Below are 17,032 nucleotides of genomic sequence, written 5' to 3'. Positions count from 1 at the left end.
GGAGGAAAGTCTACATGACAAAAATGGGAAAACTTGTAATCTAAAGGCACATATATCAAATGTCTGGAGATATTTTGTTGTCCACATATACTCTTTATACAACACAAATTCCTACGTTAGACTGCTGTCTTATTGCATCTTCTGAGCCAGTGCCAGGACCCAGCCATATCTCCAAAATGGGTATCCAGCAACTTGTAATGGTTCAAGAATGGAATGAGTTGTCCTTTCCTAAGAGCAATGTGTACACAAAGGAACAAAGACAATATCTTTGTTAAAGAGTAAGTTAAGAAATCAGAGAAAATCCAAATTAAATGTTCATTCCATAAGTTATTGGGCAAAGGAAAGAATGTCTGGAATAAAGGGTTATTGTGATGGGCTCTAAGTTTTAGGGCACATGGAAGGAAGAACCAAGACAGATTTCAGGGATGCTGGTTATTCAAACTGAAACCATTCTAAGGGCCATATGACTTCTTAGGTGGGTGGAAAAGGAGTTGTGAGGGGTGCTGTGCAAAACTGAACAATTAGTCAAGCAATATAAGTGTGAAACTGAGGGAGAAAAATAAATATTGTTTTCTTTTTCTTTGTGTATAATTAACATTTAATTATGAAAGGCATTACTTATTAAAAGTATAGTCCAATCAAAACCTCAAATTTGTTCATAATGTACTTGGAATACACTAGAAAAGAACCAAAGCCAATCTCAGATCTAAATATTTAAATTTGACCTTAGAGTAGGTTGTCTCAGAATACAGTCGTATTACTTTATCTATAGTACTAGTATTATTTGCTATAAAAATTCTAACAATGTTCATAAATTAAACCTCCATAAATAAATATTATTCTTTATTAATATACCATGATTATATATTTGACTTACCATGATTATATATTTGAAATTTTTGTATATTAATTTTGAATAAGATTACCTGAGTTTGCTTACTTTTTTCATGTCACTAAACTTGAAAGGATATATTAAGCATAACTCAAGGCAAATTAATGCTGAAAATAAAACCAATATAATTTTACATTGACTTCAATATTATAAAAGGACAGTGTGATTATTCAGCCTTCTGATTGCTTATGTAGTACCAATAATCTATATTTTAAAAGTTTATGTTCTATGAATAAAAATTCCAAATAATATTATACTGAATACTTATTTACTCTTGGTTTCCCCAAATACTGGTACAGGACTGACTTACTATAGTTTGGTGACCAATGCTGAATGTTATTTTCTACAATATCTATGTGTTTTCCAAAGTATATCCACTAGTACAGAGTAGAATAATATAAATGTAATTATTTATCATCAGTACTCTTCGTTTTTATTCCAGTTTGACTCTAATATATATAAAACATGATTATCCTACTTTATCTGTTATTTCCAATGTTTTTGAACAAGAGCAGAATATTTTATAGTAACAAATTATGAAATGTGTGAGTTGGCACAATTTGTTTTACACCCTTAATCTATTACTTTCCAATATTGAACTAATTATTCTGAAAACACATACATACAAGCACACACACAAACTCACAGAATGTTAGTGCTGAATAGACACTGGGTAATGGAGAATAGGTGCTGTTCCTATGGCCATTTTCTTCAGAGTGTATTGGATTAAGACTCCTTAAAAAATTTCAGAGGATCATGCCTTTTAGAAAAGGGGACAAATTATTTTTTCATAAAGTATATATGCTTCACGACCTCATTTTTCTGAACCATAGATAATTAAATCCTGAAAAAAGTTGAGCAACTAAAAATAAATGCCACAAAGACTGTGAGGTTTAATCAGTGTCTTTGAACTTCACTAATAATCTATTTTATTTCAACATAAACATAGAATCAACACCTCTGTTTTCTGGTTCTTGGTTTAGATACAAGAAGATAGAAGCAGAGAGTACTGGTAGGGGCACATATATAGAAAATAGAATTGATGAAATGCTGGAGAAAGAAGTATTAAGGGAGGCAGCAGAGTATAAAGTCCTTATTTGTGGGAATAAACAACTCCTTATGTCTCACGTTTGAGAACAATAGTGTTAAGAATTAAGACAATAATTTTTGTGTAAAATCATGTCTTTCATCATCAAGATAAAATTTTCTATAATCCAATTTAGATGACAGGGAGGTGGGTAATGCTTCTTAGAAAGAAACAGTTCCAATGAAAAGTTTTAGAGCTTTTCCTATCTGAAAAATATCCCCACCTGCTTCAGTTTTTGATAAATGAAATGCTCCTTTCTATATGCTAAAATATCTATGAACATCTTGGTAGATATGCATGTGTATACATTTTTGTAGGGAGAATTCCTCAGCTGTATTTAGTCTCTCAAAAGATTTGTGGTCTCAAAAAAAATTAATATGATTTAGGAAAAGCAGTTCTACAAACTAATACTTTCAGTAATGCATTTATAAAATACTTGAGCTTCAATAGAACACTTGTTCATATTCACATATGAATATGACATTCAAAAGTAGACACATGGTATATGAGTTAATGAGCACTTACTAAAGACAAAAACTCTGTTAAATGTTTTACATAATTACTGAATGAATGAATGCACATGAAAAATTGGTATGCTACAGAGATTTAATTTCCAATACGCCTTATTTTATTGTAAAATTGCATTTCAAGCGCTCTAAATATGCATCAGAGGTAACTGGCTTTCGTTTTAGGAAAAATGTGACTTTTTCAATATATCAATAAATTTTAAAATTTATAATTACCAAATAGGTCGGGGAAAATATCTTTATATTACTTAATGTGAATAATTGAAATGTTATTTTTCTTTAACAAAACATCAAATTATTCTCTTCAACAAAAATATTCTAAAACTCCTAGAAGAGTCATTTACACCTGCTTCCTCTACTTTCTCTCCGTATATTTCCTCTTCAGTCTCTTGCAGTCCTTCTTTTCTCTTATCACTCTCCTGAAACTTCTATTTGGAAAATCCTTCTGGAAACTCCCAATTACCCAATTAAACCTCTTTTCACTTTTCATCCATCATGCCCTGTGTGCTTTGCAAACCCCTCTCTCGTTCTTGAAACTGTTCATTTCTTTAGCAGTTTTTTTTATTCACTGTCAAATAGAATTAAAGGAAAAATTCCAATCTCATGATTCAGAAATATTTGGATTTTTTGAGGCAATAAAATAAATTAAGGAAGATAAAACACCAGTGATAAAATACTACATTATTTGAGACCCAGCACTTTGCAGCCAAAGACAAAACAGAATGTTTGAGAACAGAATGTCATTCTCTTGTGATAGAAAGACAGGGCACGTGCATGGATCTCTATCTAAGGATTTGTCTAAAGTTGCAGTGGAGTAGTCTATAATTTGAATCAATTTTTCAGTTATGTATTTTCTGCAATAACTTCATGTAGCATATTACACTTATTTTATTCAGTAACAAGAAGAACCTACTCTTTTTTATTTGTTTTTTTTATTTATACATGACATATCATGTATAAATAAAGAATTATTTTTACATATCATACATACATGGCATCTAACTTCCCATTTATACGGTTGTACATTATGTTGAGTTACGCTGGTCGTGTATTCATATATGAACACAGAAAAGTTATGTCCAATTCATTCTACTGTCTTTCCCATTTCCACCCTCCCTCCCTTCCCTCCACTCTGCCCTGTCCAATCCAGTGAACCTCACCTCCTCCCGTTGACCTTCCACCTATTGTGAATCAGCATCCACATATCAGAGAGAATATTCATCTTTGGATTTTGGGGATTGACTTATTTCACTTAGCATGATAGTCTCCAATTCCATCCATTTACTGGCAAAGGCTGTAATTTCATTCTTCTTTATGGCTGAATAATATTCCATTGTGTGTATGTACCACATTTTCTGTATTAATTCATCTATTGAAGGGTGCCTATGTTGGTTCCATATTTGGGCTGTGACTGCATGACTGATGTGATCCTACAATACATATAATCCAAAAAATGAGAGATTATACTTCATTTATGTATGATTTGTCAAATGCATAAATGGATTGTATTGCCAGGAATAACTAATTAGAACAAATAAAAATATTTAAATAAAAAAAGAATACCCTACTCTTTAGAAACTAATTGTTTTAGTTTGGGACTTAGAACTAGAATTGCACTCATTGATTTCAATTTGAGGAAGATGAGTGATGTATTTATTACATGTTGTGATCCTACTAACCCTGTGCAATTAAAAACAAAAAGTATCTCTTCCTATAAGCAAAGTATTTTCTAAGTGATTCAGGTTTCTTAAATAAATGAACAATCTTTTAGTCTTTTAGTAGACTTTGAAGGGTGTCTGGATTATTGACAATTCAAAATCAAGGGAGGTAAGTAGCAAATAAATTGTTACATTTCAGAATATTCCTTTAGCAAAGATAGTAAAACGATGTGAGAGCTGAGATTAGGTCTAGGGGATATTTGGTCTATTTTGATTAAAACACATATGTTTGCAATTTAAAGTGAAATAAAATTTGAGAGCCATGTCTCTGACTTCTGAATATAATAAGGAATCACTAAAGCTTAACTTGGTAAGAATTGTGCTTTGGTGGGACTTACACTAGAGCAGAAAATAGAATTTATAGGTATTGGGAAAAGCTGTAAACCTAATTAGCCTAAATATAGGTAGAAGGCTTTCTACTTTAATCCATGCAGGAGATAAGGGAAAACTTGAATTAGCAACAGTATGAATAGGAACCAAAATGTGTGTATGAATTTGAGATACTGTCTGGAGCTAGAACTGATAGAATTCCATAACTGACTGGAGTATGTGAGAGAAGGGAGGAATGAAATTTGTATTAATTCAACAAACATTTGCATCTTCAATATATTGATATTTAGTCAAGTGTAGTCCCCAAATGAAAACCTAATAGGAGATCACAGGTTTTGGTAGAGAAATCAGATTCTCAAATATGTAATCAGTGATCAACTGCATAAGTGATGATGAAAACACATAAGTTTTTTCAAACATTTGGGACATAAGACTGAAGCAAATTAAGGCAATTCCTACATTGAAAACAAAGAATCAAGGCAGATCTCAGAGGGTATGAATAGCTGGAGGCAGAGGTTGTAAGGACTTCCAGAATGAGGTAACAAAATATCAGTGTCATAACTACTAGGAAGGTGAAGAGAATATTTCAAAGCCAATACTCTAGTTATTATCAATTTCTTATGAAGTTTAGAGTATTAGAGATAGGAAAAAGATCTTATGTGATTGTTGATGGAAGAACATGAAGATTCTACAGGAAAAGTGCAGACACGGTGAACAGGATCTAAAGGTCCAAGCTCCTTAGGTAGTTTCAATGGATCATACCTTTAACATTTTGATAGTTATTTCAAAAGACTTACTTTGCACAGAGTGTGCTTTTTACCCACACCCCACTATCATACAACTGTTTCTTAGGAATTATTCAAAGTTGACAGCTATCAGATAAAATGATATTTCCAAACACAGAATATATTTGTTAGTTGTAAGGAATTTGAAATTTTTTCTGTATATAAACCTTAAGAGCTCTAAGACTCTAGAAGGTATAGTTTAATTTCTTCTCCAGTAAACCAATAGTGCCAATGCTTTGGAAACATCAAAGTTAAGATGTTTATCTTTACCGAGCTAAATATGACTCTTTACTCTTGGTTTAGGAAGATGAAACATTGTTTTTTTTAGAAGAAATATTCCTACCTGATTTTTTAAACATTGAAATCAAATTCCGTCTGAATAATGGTATGATACAATTTTGACATATTTTTCTCTACAAGGCCTTTTAAACAATATTAAATCTATACTATTTTTAAATTCACTGACAAAGTTGATCATTTCATTGGTATAATGTCTTGTTCAATTGAGGAACCAACTTTCAGTCTGATGATGTAAAAATGGAATGGCTTCTCTTTCTTGGCTTATTTTCTTTTTCTGTCACTGCTTAGTTTTGTGGCTCACACTTCTGTATCACTAGCTTAACTTCCTGTCCTTAAAAATGAAACTTGTTGGTTGACACCAAGCCCCTGGAAATACAGGAATAAACATCTTTTTGCTTATTTGTTGCACCTGATGTTGGTGCAGTTAGCTAGACTTGAGTGAGAAAGTGTGAGGTTTCTGACTCTTTACCACTGTTGCGAGACACCTGAGGCAAAGAGAGTTTTTCTTCAGGTCAGAAAGAAAAATGAAACTACCTTTTTCTGGATGGTACTAGTACACTGGGTTTTTTTTGTTTGTTTGCTTATTTTGTTTTGTTTTGTGTTTTGAGGAAAATGAAAGCAGTTCAAACAGTTTTAAACCAGGACTTGAAATGATATGCAGCATTATGAGTTATTTGATTATTTCTCACATAATGGAAATTATCCCATGATATTTACCATGATCTACTTATTCCAAATGACTGGGATAAAAGACTCTGGAGACTGGGGCAAAAGACCGTATCAGATCAGCTTGAGGCAAGCTGTACAAACTCCTCAGGGTTGTGAAGAGCTCCCTACAACTTAGTACCCCAGTTTAAGGAACTTCCTGATGTCCGTGTAGTTGGTTGGTAAGGATTCATGGTTTTAATTCATTTTAAGAAATTTCAGACTTTCAATCAATAGTATAACTCATGTTATATTTCAGGTTCTGAAAATTCCTCAGTGAACAATTTAGACAAACTGCTCTTATGAAACTTATGTTTTATATTAAACAGATGTCAAATACCATCTAATACGCCCAGTGGCCATTACTGCTGTGAAAAAGAAATGAAAACCACCAGGGCAAAAGAAAAGAGAATGAAGATAGAAGTGTCATTTTAGGTAGGATGGTGAGAAAAATCCTCTTATCAGTACTCCGCTGTTTAAATATAGACCCAACAGTCTTTAGAGCATGAGATGTAATGATATGTGGAGACAGGGTAGAAGAAACCATAATTCTAAAGACCATGATGCCTCCATGTGCTTCACATGTTAGGGGAGCTGGAAGAAATCAGTGGTGCTGGAGTGGCTGAGGACAAGGCTGTGGGAGGAGATGATTTCAAAGAAGAAGAAGTGAGACTGCAGAAGGCCTTGGACTGAAGGTCCACATAGGAAGCAAAACACTACAAGATTTGAACAGAAGAATGATGAATTCTCATTTATATTCTAATATGGTCATTTTGACTGAAGTGTAGACTAATAGACAGTAGGGGGCATGAGTGGATACAGCAAGAGCAGTGAGATGTTTATTTCAGCAGCCAGGTAATAGAACACAGACGCTTGGACCAGGTGACAGTGGAGATAGAAGGTATTTTAATAGTTGATATGACAGAGTTTACTAATGGTTATAACTGGGTATGAAAGAGGGAAAGTTCAAGGAAATGTTGCCACAGTGTCTCTAAGAACCCAACTACAGAAGTGAAACAGATTTATGTCAAAAATTATAATATTTCTTAAATTCACTGGTAAATTTTTCTGTGATCATTTTAATGTCTCTAAAGCTAAAGACCAAAGCAACCTTGTTCTGGTTTACTCCTTATGTATTATCTTTCCTAAGTGCAACAAAAATCCCTGCTCTTCCAGTTTAAGCTCATTTCATTTTCACTGTTCTCAGGGAGATTGAGAATTTTATCCTTAGAAACCATCAGCATCCTGTCATCATTCTACCATCTGAATCCTTGGGTAAAAGCCAGGATGAAATTGTTTATTGAAATGAATTTGTGAACCTGTAACTCAGATTGAGCTGCCAGTTAACAAATGAAATAAATGGTAATTTTCCTACCATTTTTTTTCTTCTATTTTTAAAAGTGATAGAATCTCAAGTATGGAGAATTCTTCAGTCCAGCAATAAATTAGTTAGCTTCACTCTCCTTTTAAAAATCATTTTCAATTTTATACGAAAATTTGAAAAATATAAATATATAAACATTTATTATCTAAGTAGAAAGGATCTTCGAAAGGCATCTGTATGTCCACAGCTTTAAAAACTGTTATTTGGAATAGCACTACTGTCATAGTTACAACCACGAACTTTAGAATATGAAATGATCATCATGATATTTCAGATTATCAGTAGGCTTCCAGTTAATTGGGGTAAAAATTGTTACATCACACTTCCAAGTTTTTATGGTTCGGATATGAGGTGTTCCCCAAAAGCTCCCATGTTAATGCAGGAATATTCAGAGGTAAAATGATTGGATTGTGAGAGCTGTAATGTAATCAGTTCATCCAAGTTTGAAAGAACTGAGCAGTAATTGTAGACAGGCGGGAGGGGGTAGAGAAGTGGGTCACAGGAATATGTCCTGGAAGTTCCGTTCTTCCCTGTGGCCTCTCCCCTGCATCCACTCTCTGCTTCCCCATCTGCCCATGTCCTGAGAAACTTCCCTCTGCCACGTCTTTCCACTGTGATGTGCTGCCTCACCCTGGACCCAGAGTAATGGAATGGACCCACCACAGACTAAACCTCCAAACCCATGAACCAAAACAAACTTTCCTCCTCTAAGTTGTTCTTCTCAGGTGTTTTTGGTCGTAGCATTACAAAGCTAACTAAAACACAGGTTTATCTAATCTGTTTTATATAGACACACTCAAGGGCACAATTATTCACCAAATCATTATTAAATAATGCTCTTATTCCTGAAAAACTTTAAAGCATATTTAATAGTCATTCTATCTTGTTTTGAATAGTCCCAAATACCCTAAACATTTCCTCTATTTTCCCTATATTATGCCAGCTTCCAGCTCTACTCTTAATTGCTGCTCTGCTGTATCTCAGTCTCCAGATCTGTATTTAATAGCTTTTACTCCTTTATTCTCATTTAATTTACTATTAGGAAAGAATAGAGTCTATGTATTGCTACTTTGGAAGGTGTCTCTTCTTGCAGTGTCTTAGGTATACATTATTTGAATACACATTTTAATGAAAATTTGTGAAGTATAAGATAGTGGCTATTATTCCAAAGAACTCTAAATCAAAAGTGCCCTTAGAGAATAATAGGTATAAAAATGTCTTTATTTGTTTTTCTATCTTATTCCTCAGTATTTCCATGAAAAGTTTTGGTAAAGCATCCATTATATTCTATAGCACTTCCCAAAATAATGCATTCACAAATAATCATGATAGTATTTATTTCTAACAACCTTGCTGCCTGAGAGTTGAGGACACCCAGATAATTTGTCCTACATCAGTGCTTCCCATTCAGAGTGGATGCATTTTTTTCTTCTTTTGCATCTCAGTAATTGAAAGTTAAAGATTTGTTCCATTATCTTGCTCAGCCAACCACACTCTAACCTTCTAAAACTTCAGTATAGCTTTTTTGATGTGGCTCTAGGGAAATCTTACTCATATGTTCTATATTTCTACAACAAGGTAAAATAACTTCTGACCATTTGTTTTCTTTTGTAGTAATAATCTTCATGTATGCTTACTTCATTAAAATGTAAAATTGTTTTGCTGGATAATTATACATTTTTGAAGGATGCCTAACTTACACTTTTTATAAGCATTTTATATCTTTCGTGAACTTTTTACTAAAACTTACTAAGTCCCTCAATTCTGCAAACATAATAAATATTCAAGTATTTTTTCATAGTTACTATGAATGTTTTATTTGTGCTCAAATTAAATTTTTACAGGTTTTCCAAACTTGGGATCATGTCACAAAATGGGTTAAATCTCTATCCTTGTGGTAACCATGTAGTAGAGAATGTATTGATACAGGAACAAGTCTTTGTTTCTAAGACCCATCATTTCTTTTTGATTTCATATTTACTGGGAAAAATTTTAGGGTTTGGAGAAGCCTAAGAAAGTCACACAAAATTCAATCTGAAACCCATACTATATAGAATGCACAACAATATGGAAGAGTTTTGGAAACATAGATGGGAAAAGCAGATAAAAAGTTGACTTCCACCAAATTTATGCATATCTGTGAGAAAAGAATGCATGATCTAGAGTAGGAAATGTGGATAAATGAGATGGTGATGGTGAAGTGACATATTTTAGTGGCATATCTTGGTGTACCAGATATGAATTATGAAAGTTGTCCTCAAATGGAAAACTATAACTTTAAAGATTAAAATTTCTTTTAAGAAAATAAGCTGAGAATTCTTGATTTTCTTATGCATTGACACATAGACCTAGCCATAAAATGTTTGGATTCATATTTTCATTCTCTACAAAAAGCTTAAATTTCTGCCAGGAAGTTCTTCATGACCTCTATGTCCTAAGGAAGTGACCAATAATAGCTTTGCATAAGGAAGTTGGTACTTTGCTTTAGTTTAAGAAATCTGGCAAAAGTTTTAAGTAGGGAAAGGCTTCCCAAGATGGGATTGAGCAAAAGAACCATTTGGGAAACTAAATGGCTTTGTATTTTCCTATAGTTCTTGTATCTAAAAGGTATTGAAATTATAATTCTTCTCAAGGTGACTCTGTTTTTCTCTTTGAGATAAATTCTTTCAGAATGTTGTAGATTCACACTTACAAGAATAAATAGAAAATCCAAAGTCAACAGAAAACAAACTTTAAATTTTATGACATTGCTTCTGATCTCTGTTGGTGCAATAAAATGAGGATTTGGAATTAGTAGGATTGGCATACTGTGTGCCTCCTTTCTGAATTTGCTGTTCAAATGAATTAGAAGGATATCACCGCAAGCTTGTGTGAACACAAAATATAATCCCATTTCAACTGTTTCTATGGCAATAATTGCTTATCTCTATGGTAATAGTGGTCTGCCTCTAGAACAATAACTTGCAAAGAGGAAAAAAAAAAAGGCACTTACTTCCTTTTAACAATTTTTCTTTTTCTTCTGTTTTCATGTTCTCCCCTTTTCAAATAGTCTTAATTTATTTATGCCAAGAATTCTGTACTAAATCCTTCCTCTTCTCCCCTGCTGCCCTTCCTGAATTCCAAAAAAGTATGTCATAATTTGAAAACTGAAAAATCTGATTCAAATTAAAAACTGGTGCTTTTATGTTCATGTAAGCAGAATGCTGTTTTGAATCTTTTAAAATATGCCAACTTTGGAGTATTTGCTTGAAAACTATGCAGTAAGATATTTCATATCTCAATTTCTTGCTATTCCTTTCTAAAGATAATAATGTCTTCTCTGCAGAGATAATGCCAAGATGAAAAACTACCTATATTTAGCACCTGATATATAACAGGCCCTCCTACTGGTAATGGACAAACACAAGGCCAAATATGAGCTACGCTACTGACTGTGTGACTTTAGTGAGATCACTCAGACCCCTGGCCACAGTCTGTTCCTCCAGGGAACTTCTAAAGTTCCTACCAAGTTTCAGTACCATACTTAAAAAAAAAAAATCTGAATATTATGTATATTGTGTACATTGCAAAAAAGAGCAAGATTCTATATGTATGGGCATATAATATGCTATGTGTCTGTTGTAGAAGCATTATATGACTCGATTGTCTTCTGTAGAGTAATGACAATAAAAACCAACAAACATTTTGTGGTTTTTGGCATTTTGCTATAAGAAGCTACTCTTTGCTTCTATGGATGCATTTGTCATTAGTTAAATCCCAGCTCCCTTGACTAATGGAGATAAACCTTTTCTGACTTAATTGGAATTTTATCAATCATCTTAGTGATGCATCAGAAAATTCTGTACCATTACATATATCATCTCTCCAATTTATAAATAAATTAGTTCACTTAGTCCTTAATTAAAGTCTTGGAAATTGTCAAAAATATGTTGGGGCTTTTATAACTACTTAAAATTTCCATGTGAAGAATTTCTTCTTTTGAAATTCTTATTTCATTATTTAGAGTATTTATTTAGAGTATTAATTTACTCTTATTTTTTTCTATATTGTCTCTTGTTGCTTTCCTCAAACTCATTGCCCAGTTATTTCTCTTTTAATTTTCTCTAATTCCTTTAAAACTTTTCTCATTGTTCCTACAATGAAATTTTATTCTTAATAATAAGGCTAACCTCTATTGTCTTTAAAATATATTCTGAAATATTAAATATTTTTAAAAAATCATAAACTTTAAATTATGGAACATTTATTTTTAAATAACAATTTCTTAACAGAAAATCAAATATTGTTTTGTAATATAATTTAGACTACTTTTGTAAAGCAAAATTGTAATTGGTTAGTATGCTCTTTAACTACATATAATTTACTACAGTGAAATACTGCACTGAATTTGAATCTTTGAGTGTATGTTTGTATGTAAGTTGGGGAGTAAACTGTTGTTTGTTTGGAGATTTTTTTTTTCTTTTGGTTTGAATATCCAAAGATAAAAATTATTTATTAGGTTTTAGTTGACTTAATTTATTTCCTGAGATGGAAATGTTGTTTACAAATATACAGTTAATGTATTAATTTTTCTCAGCATACTTTGTAATTCCAATTGTAAATTCAAAAATCTCTACAATAATACCATTGGGCTCTAAGGGTAATTTTTAGCTTCATAATTATCCAAAACCAGTCTATAAAATGAGATTGATTCTACTTGCTGCAGAGCATTTGGTGGGATCAGGTGTAGCCATGCACTGATGCCACTGCTGGAATGCTTAGTAAATGGTATCGTCTGTTCTTCTATTTGTCCCTCTACTTTCTCCAAAGACTTATATTTAGTGAGGTACACATACCTAAATTTAGTTCTCTCTATTTTGAAAGGAGTATGAGGTCCATGGTTTCTTTTCAGTAAGGGAAAAGTGGCTAAAATTCTGCAAACAAGCCAGGACCTGAAGGTTGAATTAGCCAGGAGAGGAACAGGTGGTAAATGAATAGATGCAAGTGTGACGGGGGTATATTTGCTAGTGGGAAGGTCCTGAGCTAACACTGAAGAGGAAATCAAAGGCTAGGTCGTGGAGACCTTGGAACACTTTGCATCTTGTACAGTCTGACAGGAAACCACCAAGAGTGACATGATTCAATTTATGCTTACAACCTATTCTGACTGCAGTGTAGGTGGTCAGTAGAAAGGGCACAAGAATGAAAGTGGGGAAGTGTAGTGAGTTGTTTTAATTTAGGTTCAGATTGAATGGACAAATGTACAACAGTCTAGATGGGGATTAGGAAACATCCTTAGGCTTTGTTTTGGGGGAGATTTAGTAATAATGATGAACTGGGTTAACAGGATGAAGATATAGATGTATCATTCAAAGATATGGATGTGTCTAACGTATTGATTCTAACTTTAGGAAAGTGTGCATGGGGCTTTTCTTGAGAGAGATGAAGAATGCATAGAGAAATCATATTTTGATAAAGAGTGGGTGGAAATCAAGGGTTAAGCTTTCAATATGTTACTTTTGAGATGTCTGAAGACATTCAAGGGAACAGTCTAAATAATTAATCCAGTATTAGACTGGAGTTTGAAAGAAAATTTCTTATACACATTTGCATAAATTCTCACTCAAAAATATTTGTGTGAAACGCATCTCTTATTAGATTGCAATCTTTTATATATCAAGACTCTTCCTTTTTACATTTTGGATCCTTCAACAGTATTTTGTACAAGTGAGAGAATGGTTAAGGTGAAAAATAAAAGGAAATTGGCATGTATTGTATCTTACTGTGTATAAGGAGTGAGCTAATTGCCTTTGGCTTAGTCCTCATGAAAGGCTATTGATTTTTACAAATGGTCAAACTGAAGAGCAATTAAATGACTGCCAAAGTCCACAAAATAAATGGGAAACTAGGACTGATTGACTCGAGGGCCCAAATTGATCATACTAAACCCCCTGCCTCCCATTAAGCTCTGAGTAAACCTCATTTATTAAAAACATTATGGGCAGTTATTGTACAAACCCACTGTTTGCTAAGATCCTACATATAGCAATAATAGGAAACATGGGAATATGGATACTTAGAGCTTATCATGTACTGTGGGAGGTGGAAAATGTGCAAGTCAATGTAAAAATTAAAGAGAATATGACAGAGAGTGAGGGCTTGGATCTCTTTAGATGGGGACAGAACAAGCTAAAAAAATAAATAAATAAAAAAAAAAATAAGCTGAGACCTGAGAAAAGGAATGAGGAAATGTTTCCTAGTTAGACAGGAAAAGCCCTGTGGTGGAAAAGACCGGTCTGTGCAGCTTGATCCTGGTGAGCAAACTGACCGCCATGTGAAATGTGATTGCAGACAGATGGAAACCACGCCATGGAGAGCTTCAGAGACTGGAATGTGAGAATTCAACTTGTACCCTATTAGCACTGGCCAACAATTTAATTGTTTTAGCAAAGGGATAAACGTCACCTGCTTTATATGTTATAAAAAAATAACTCTGGTTTCTGAGAGAAGGAGTAATTTTGGGTGCAAGAATAAGGAAGCCCAGTCTTACAGTTCCTGAATTAGTTCAGGAGAGAGATTCTTGTGTCTTCTAGAGGGTTGTGGAATGGAGACAGAGGAAATGCAGTGATTTAGGACATATTGCAGAAATAACACCAAGTTAATGTGTTGATGGCTGGGTTGTAGGAGGCAAAGGAAGATCAGAAGTAAAGAGTGGCCCTTAGGTTTTTATTGTGAATAAGTAGATGGCAGCACCTTTAGTACGTGGTGAAGAAAGAGCTTTGGTGATAGAAAATCAAGGGTTCTGCTCTAGAAACAATTATTGAATTAAAAAACCACAACACTGGTCACATGAGACAATTTTGTGTTTTGTATTATTAAATATCATATATCTCTGCATGAACCATTCATTTATGAATTTTGTATGGCTGCTTTTACATCAAAATAGTAGAGTTAGGTAGTTGCAGAGAAATGGCAGCTATGAAATATTTTTAACCTTTGTAGAAAAAAAATTCTAATCTTTGCTATCAGTTAACCCTTGAATCTAAGTTTAGAGTATTGTTTTCATTTTTTAATATAATGGTTGTTCTTTACATAATCTTTATTAAGGCTCCTTATAAAGCCATTTTCTCATTACTAAACTATGCATTGTGTCTTTCTATTCCTGAGTCCCTCTTCTCTTCTCTACTCTCTCTCTCTCCCTTGTTTTGTTTTGTTTTTGTTTTTGTTTGTTTGTTTGTTTGTTTGTTTGTAGCTCTCCCTGTTTGTTTATAAAGTGGGTCTTTCTAAATTTCATTTCTTGGCTCTTTTCTGTCATCTCCTCAGTCTCTTTCACAGCTCCCACTTCAGTTCTATCTGGTGTCTCCTAACTGCCAGCTGACCAAAGCAACTTCTACTCAGTAGAGCTTCCCAGTCCAGCCAATGATTCTGTCTCATGTCATTCATCATTACCAACATCCTCTCTGGTTTGTCACTAACTCCTTGTCTGTCTCTCCCCAAATTCTATGTCAGCAACTTCATTTGTTTTATTCATAGGTGTATTTCCAGTGCTTAGAACCATGTCCCAAATGTAAGAAGTATTCAATTAGTATCTGTTGATTGGGTGAGCTAATACATTGTATTCTCTCTTTAGGAAAATTTATCCATGTCTACATTATTTACTATTGCTTCTGCTAAGAAGACACCCAGTTTACATTTTCATGTTCTAAATTTGATCATTCTCCAGATCCAGGTCTCTCAGCCTACAATATAATTTTTAGCCTATTAGCCTACCTGAACTCCCTTCCCTATAAATATGCATTACTATTTTTCTTAATATTTTTCTTACTATTTTTTGTCTTAAGCTTTCTCACATAATGCTATTCCTCTTATTCAGAATGTGCTTCCTTTTCCCTTCACTATTCTGATACTTCTGGAATATTACTAGCCTTTACCAGGCTCTTGGTTCACATAGGCAGTTCCCTTACACATACTCATCTGTTAAGCCACAGCTAGGACAGTACTGCTGCAGAGGCCTTCCTTGGTCCACTATCTGTGCCCCGTCTTGTTTTAGTCAGCTTTTCCATTGCTGTGATGAAAAAGCCCTCATGGTTTCAGAGGACTCAGCCTATAGATGTTGTTCTTCATTGCTGTGTGTGAGGCAGAACATCATGGCAGAAGGCGTGACAGAGGAGGGCAACTCAGAACATGTCAACGAGAAAATAGAGAAAGAGAGAGAGAGACAGCTTCACTAACTAGAGGAGAAATATAAACCCCAAAGGCACATCCACAGTAACCTGTCTCCTCCAACCACACCCTACCTGGCTATAGTTTCAGCCCAGTTAACCCTATAGGTTGATTAGTCCACTGATTGGATTGTAACTGCCATCATCTAATCATTTCACCTCTCACCTATGAACCTTCTTACATTGTCTCACATATAAGCTTCTAGGGTACACCTCATCATAACTACACTATAACACATCTTGTCAATTGTTTCCTTCAGAGTGGCATGTATTACAATCTGGAATTATCTGAACTTTTTTTTCCTTACTAAACATGTGTATTCCTCACTAGACTTGAACTTCTTAAGGGCAAAGACTTTGAGACTTTGGCTTATTCACCGGTAAAATTCTCAGTGGTAGAACAGTTCTTAGGGCACTCTGGGGCTCCATAGAAGTTGTTAGATGAATGCATTTACAAATGAACTCTTAGGTCTCCAATGACATCTTTTGTTTTGTCAAGATATAGCACTTTCCATGGCTACTGCTCTTTGTGGAATGGAGGATATACTATTCTGGGAAGCACCTACATTTTTTCCTTCATTTGTTTTCTCTTGTCTGTTTTGGTGCCTAACATCACATAGGTTCCTGACTTATTTCTCTAATAAGATTTAAATGATGTTTAATATAAAAAAAATTACACACACATTCAGAGAGAAAGAGAATATTGTATGCTGCATACACCAAAGCTTAGTGTTTTACACTTGGATAATTATAATCTAATTCTCTTTTCTCTACATGAATTCTATTTTTAATTTCACTGACTAAAGAGAGAACTTCAGATATATATGCAAAAATGACTTTATATCTCTGTTTTATTTTGTGTTCATGTTAGTATTAAAATTATGAATGATTTCAGTACCAAAGATGAATATTAATTAATAAACATCTATTTCTAAAAGACCACAAGAAATCTACCTTATGAAAACTGAAAGATTTTTGGTATAAACAGTTTAAATTTCCCCACTACATTACGTGTATAAAGGTGGTCAGAAAGAACACATAATAGATAACAAAAGAAATGTGGACAGTAGTTGCTTTTAGATTTTTATTTCTTCTTTCTAATG

At 33.6% G+C, this 17,032-nt stretch overlaps 1 protein-coding gene across 1 annotated transcript in view; it reads left to right on the top strand.

Annotated features, from left to right (window-relative positions):
• Window positions 1-17,032, top strand: part of ADGRB3 (adhesion G protein-coupled receptor B3) — a 684,429-nt gene that overhangs the window by 352,631 nt on the left and 314,766 nt on the right. Inside the window, 1 exon segment of the mRNA XM_079147374.1 lies at window positions 6,934-7,010. Within this exon segment, the coding sequence (XP_079003500.1) occupies window positions 6,934-7,010 (77 nt within the window).

Source organism: Sciurus vulgaris (assembly GCF_902686455.1).
Source record: "Sciurus vulgaris genome assembly, chromosome: 7".
Classification (NCBI taxonomy): domain Eukaryota; kingdom Metazoa; phylum Chordata; class Mammalia; order Rodentia; family Sciuridae; genus Sciurus; species Sciurus vulgaris.
This window is presented reverse-complemented; position numbering and strand designations above follow the sequence as displayed.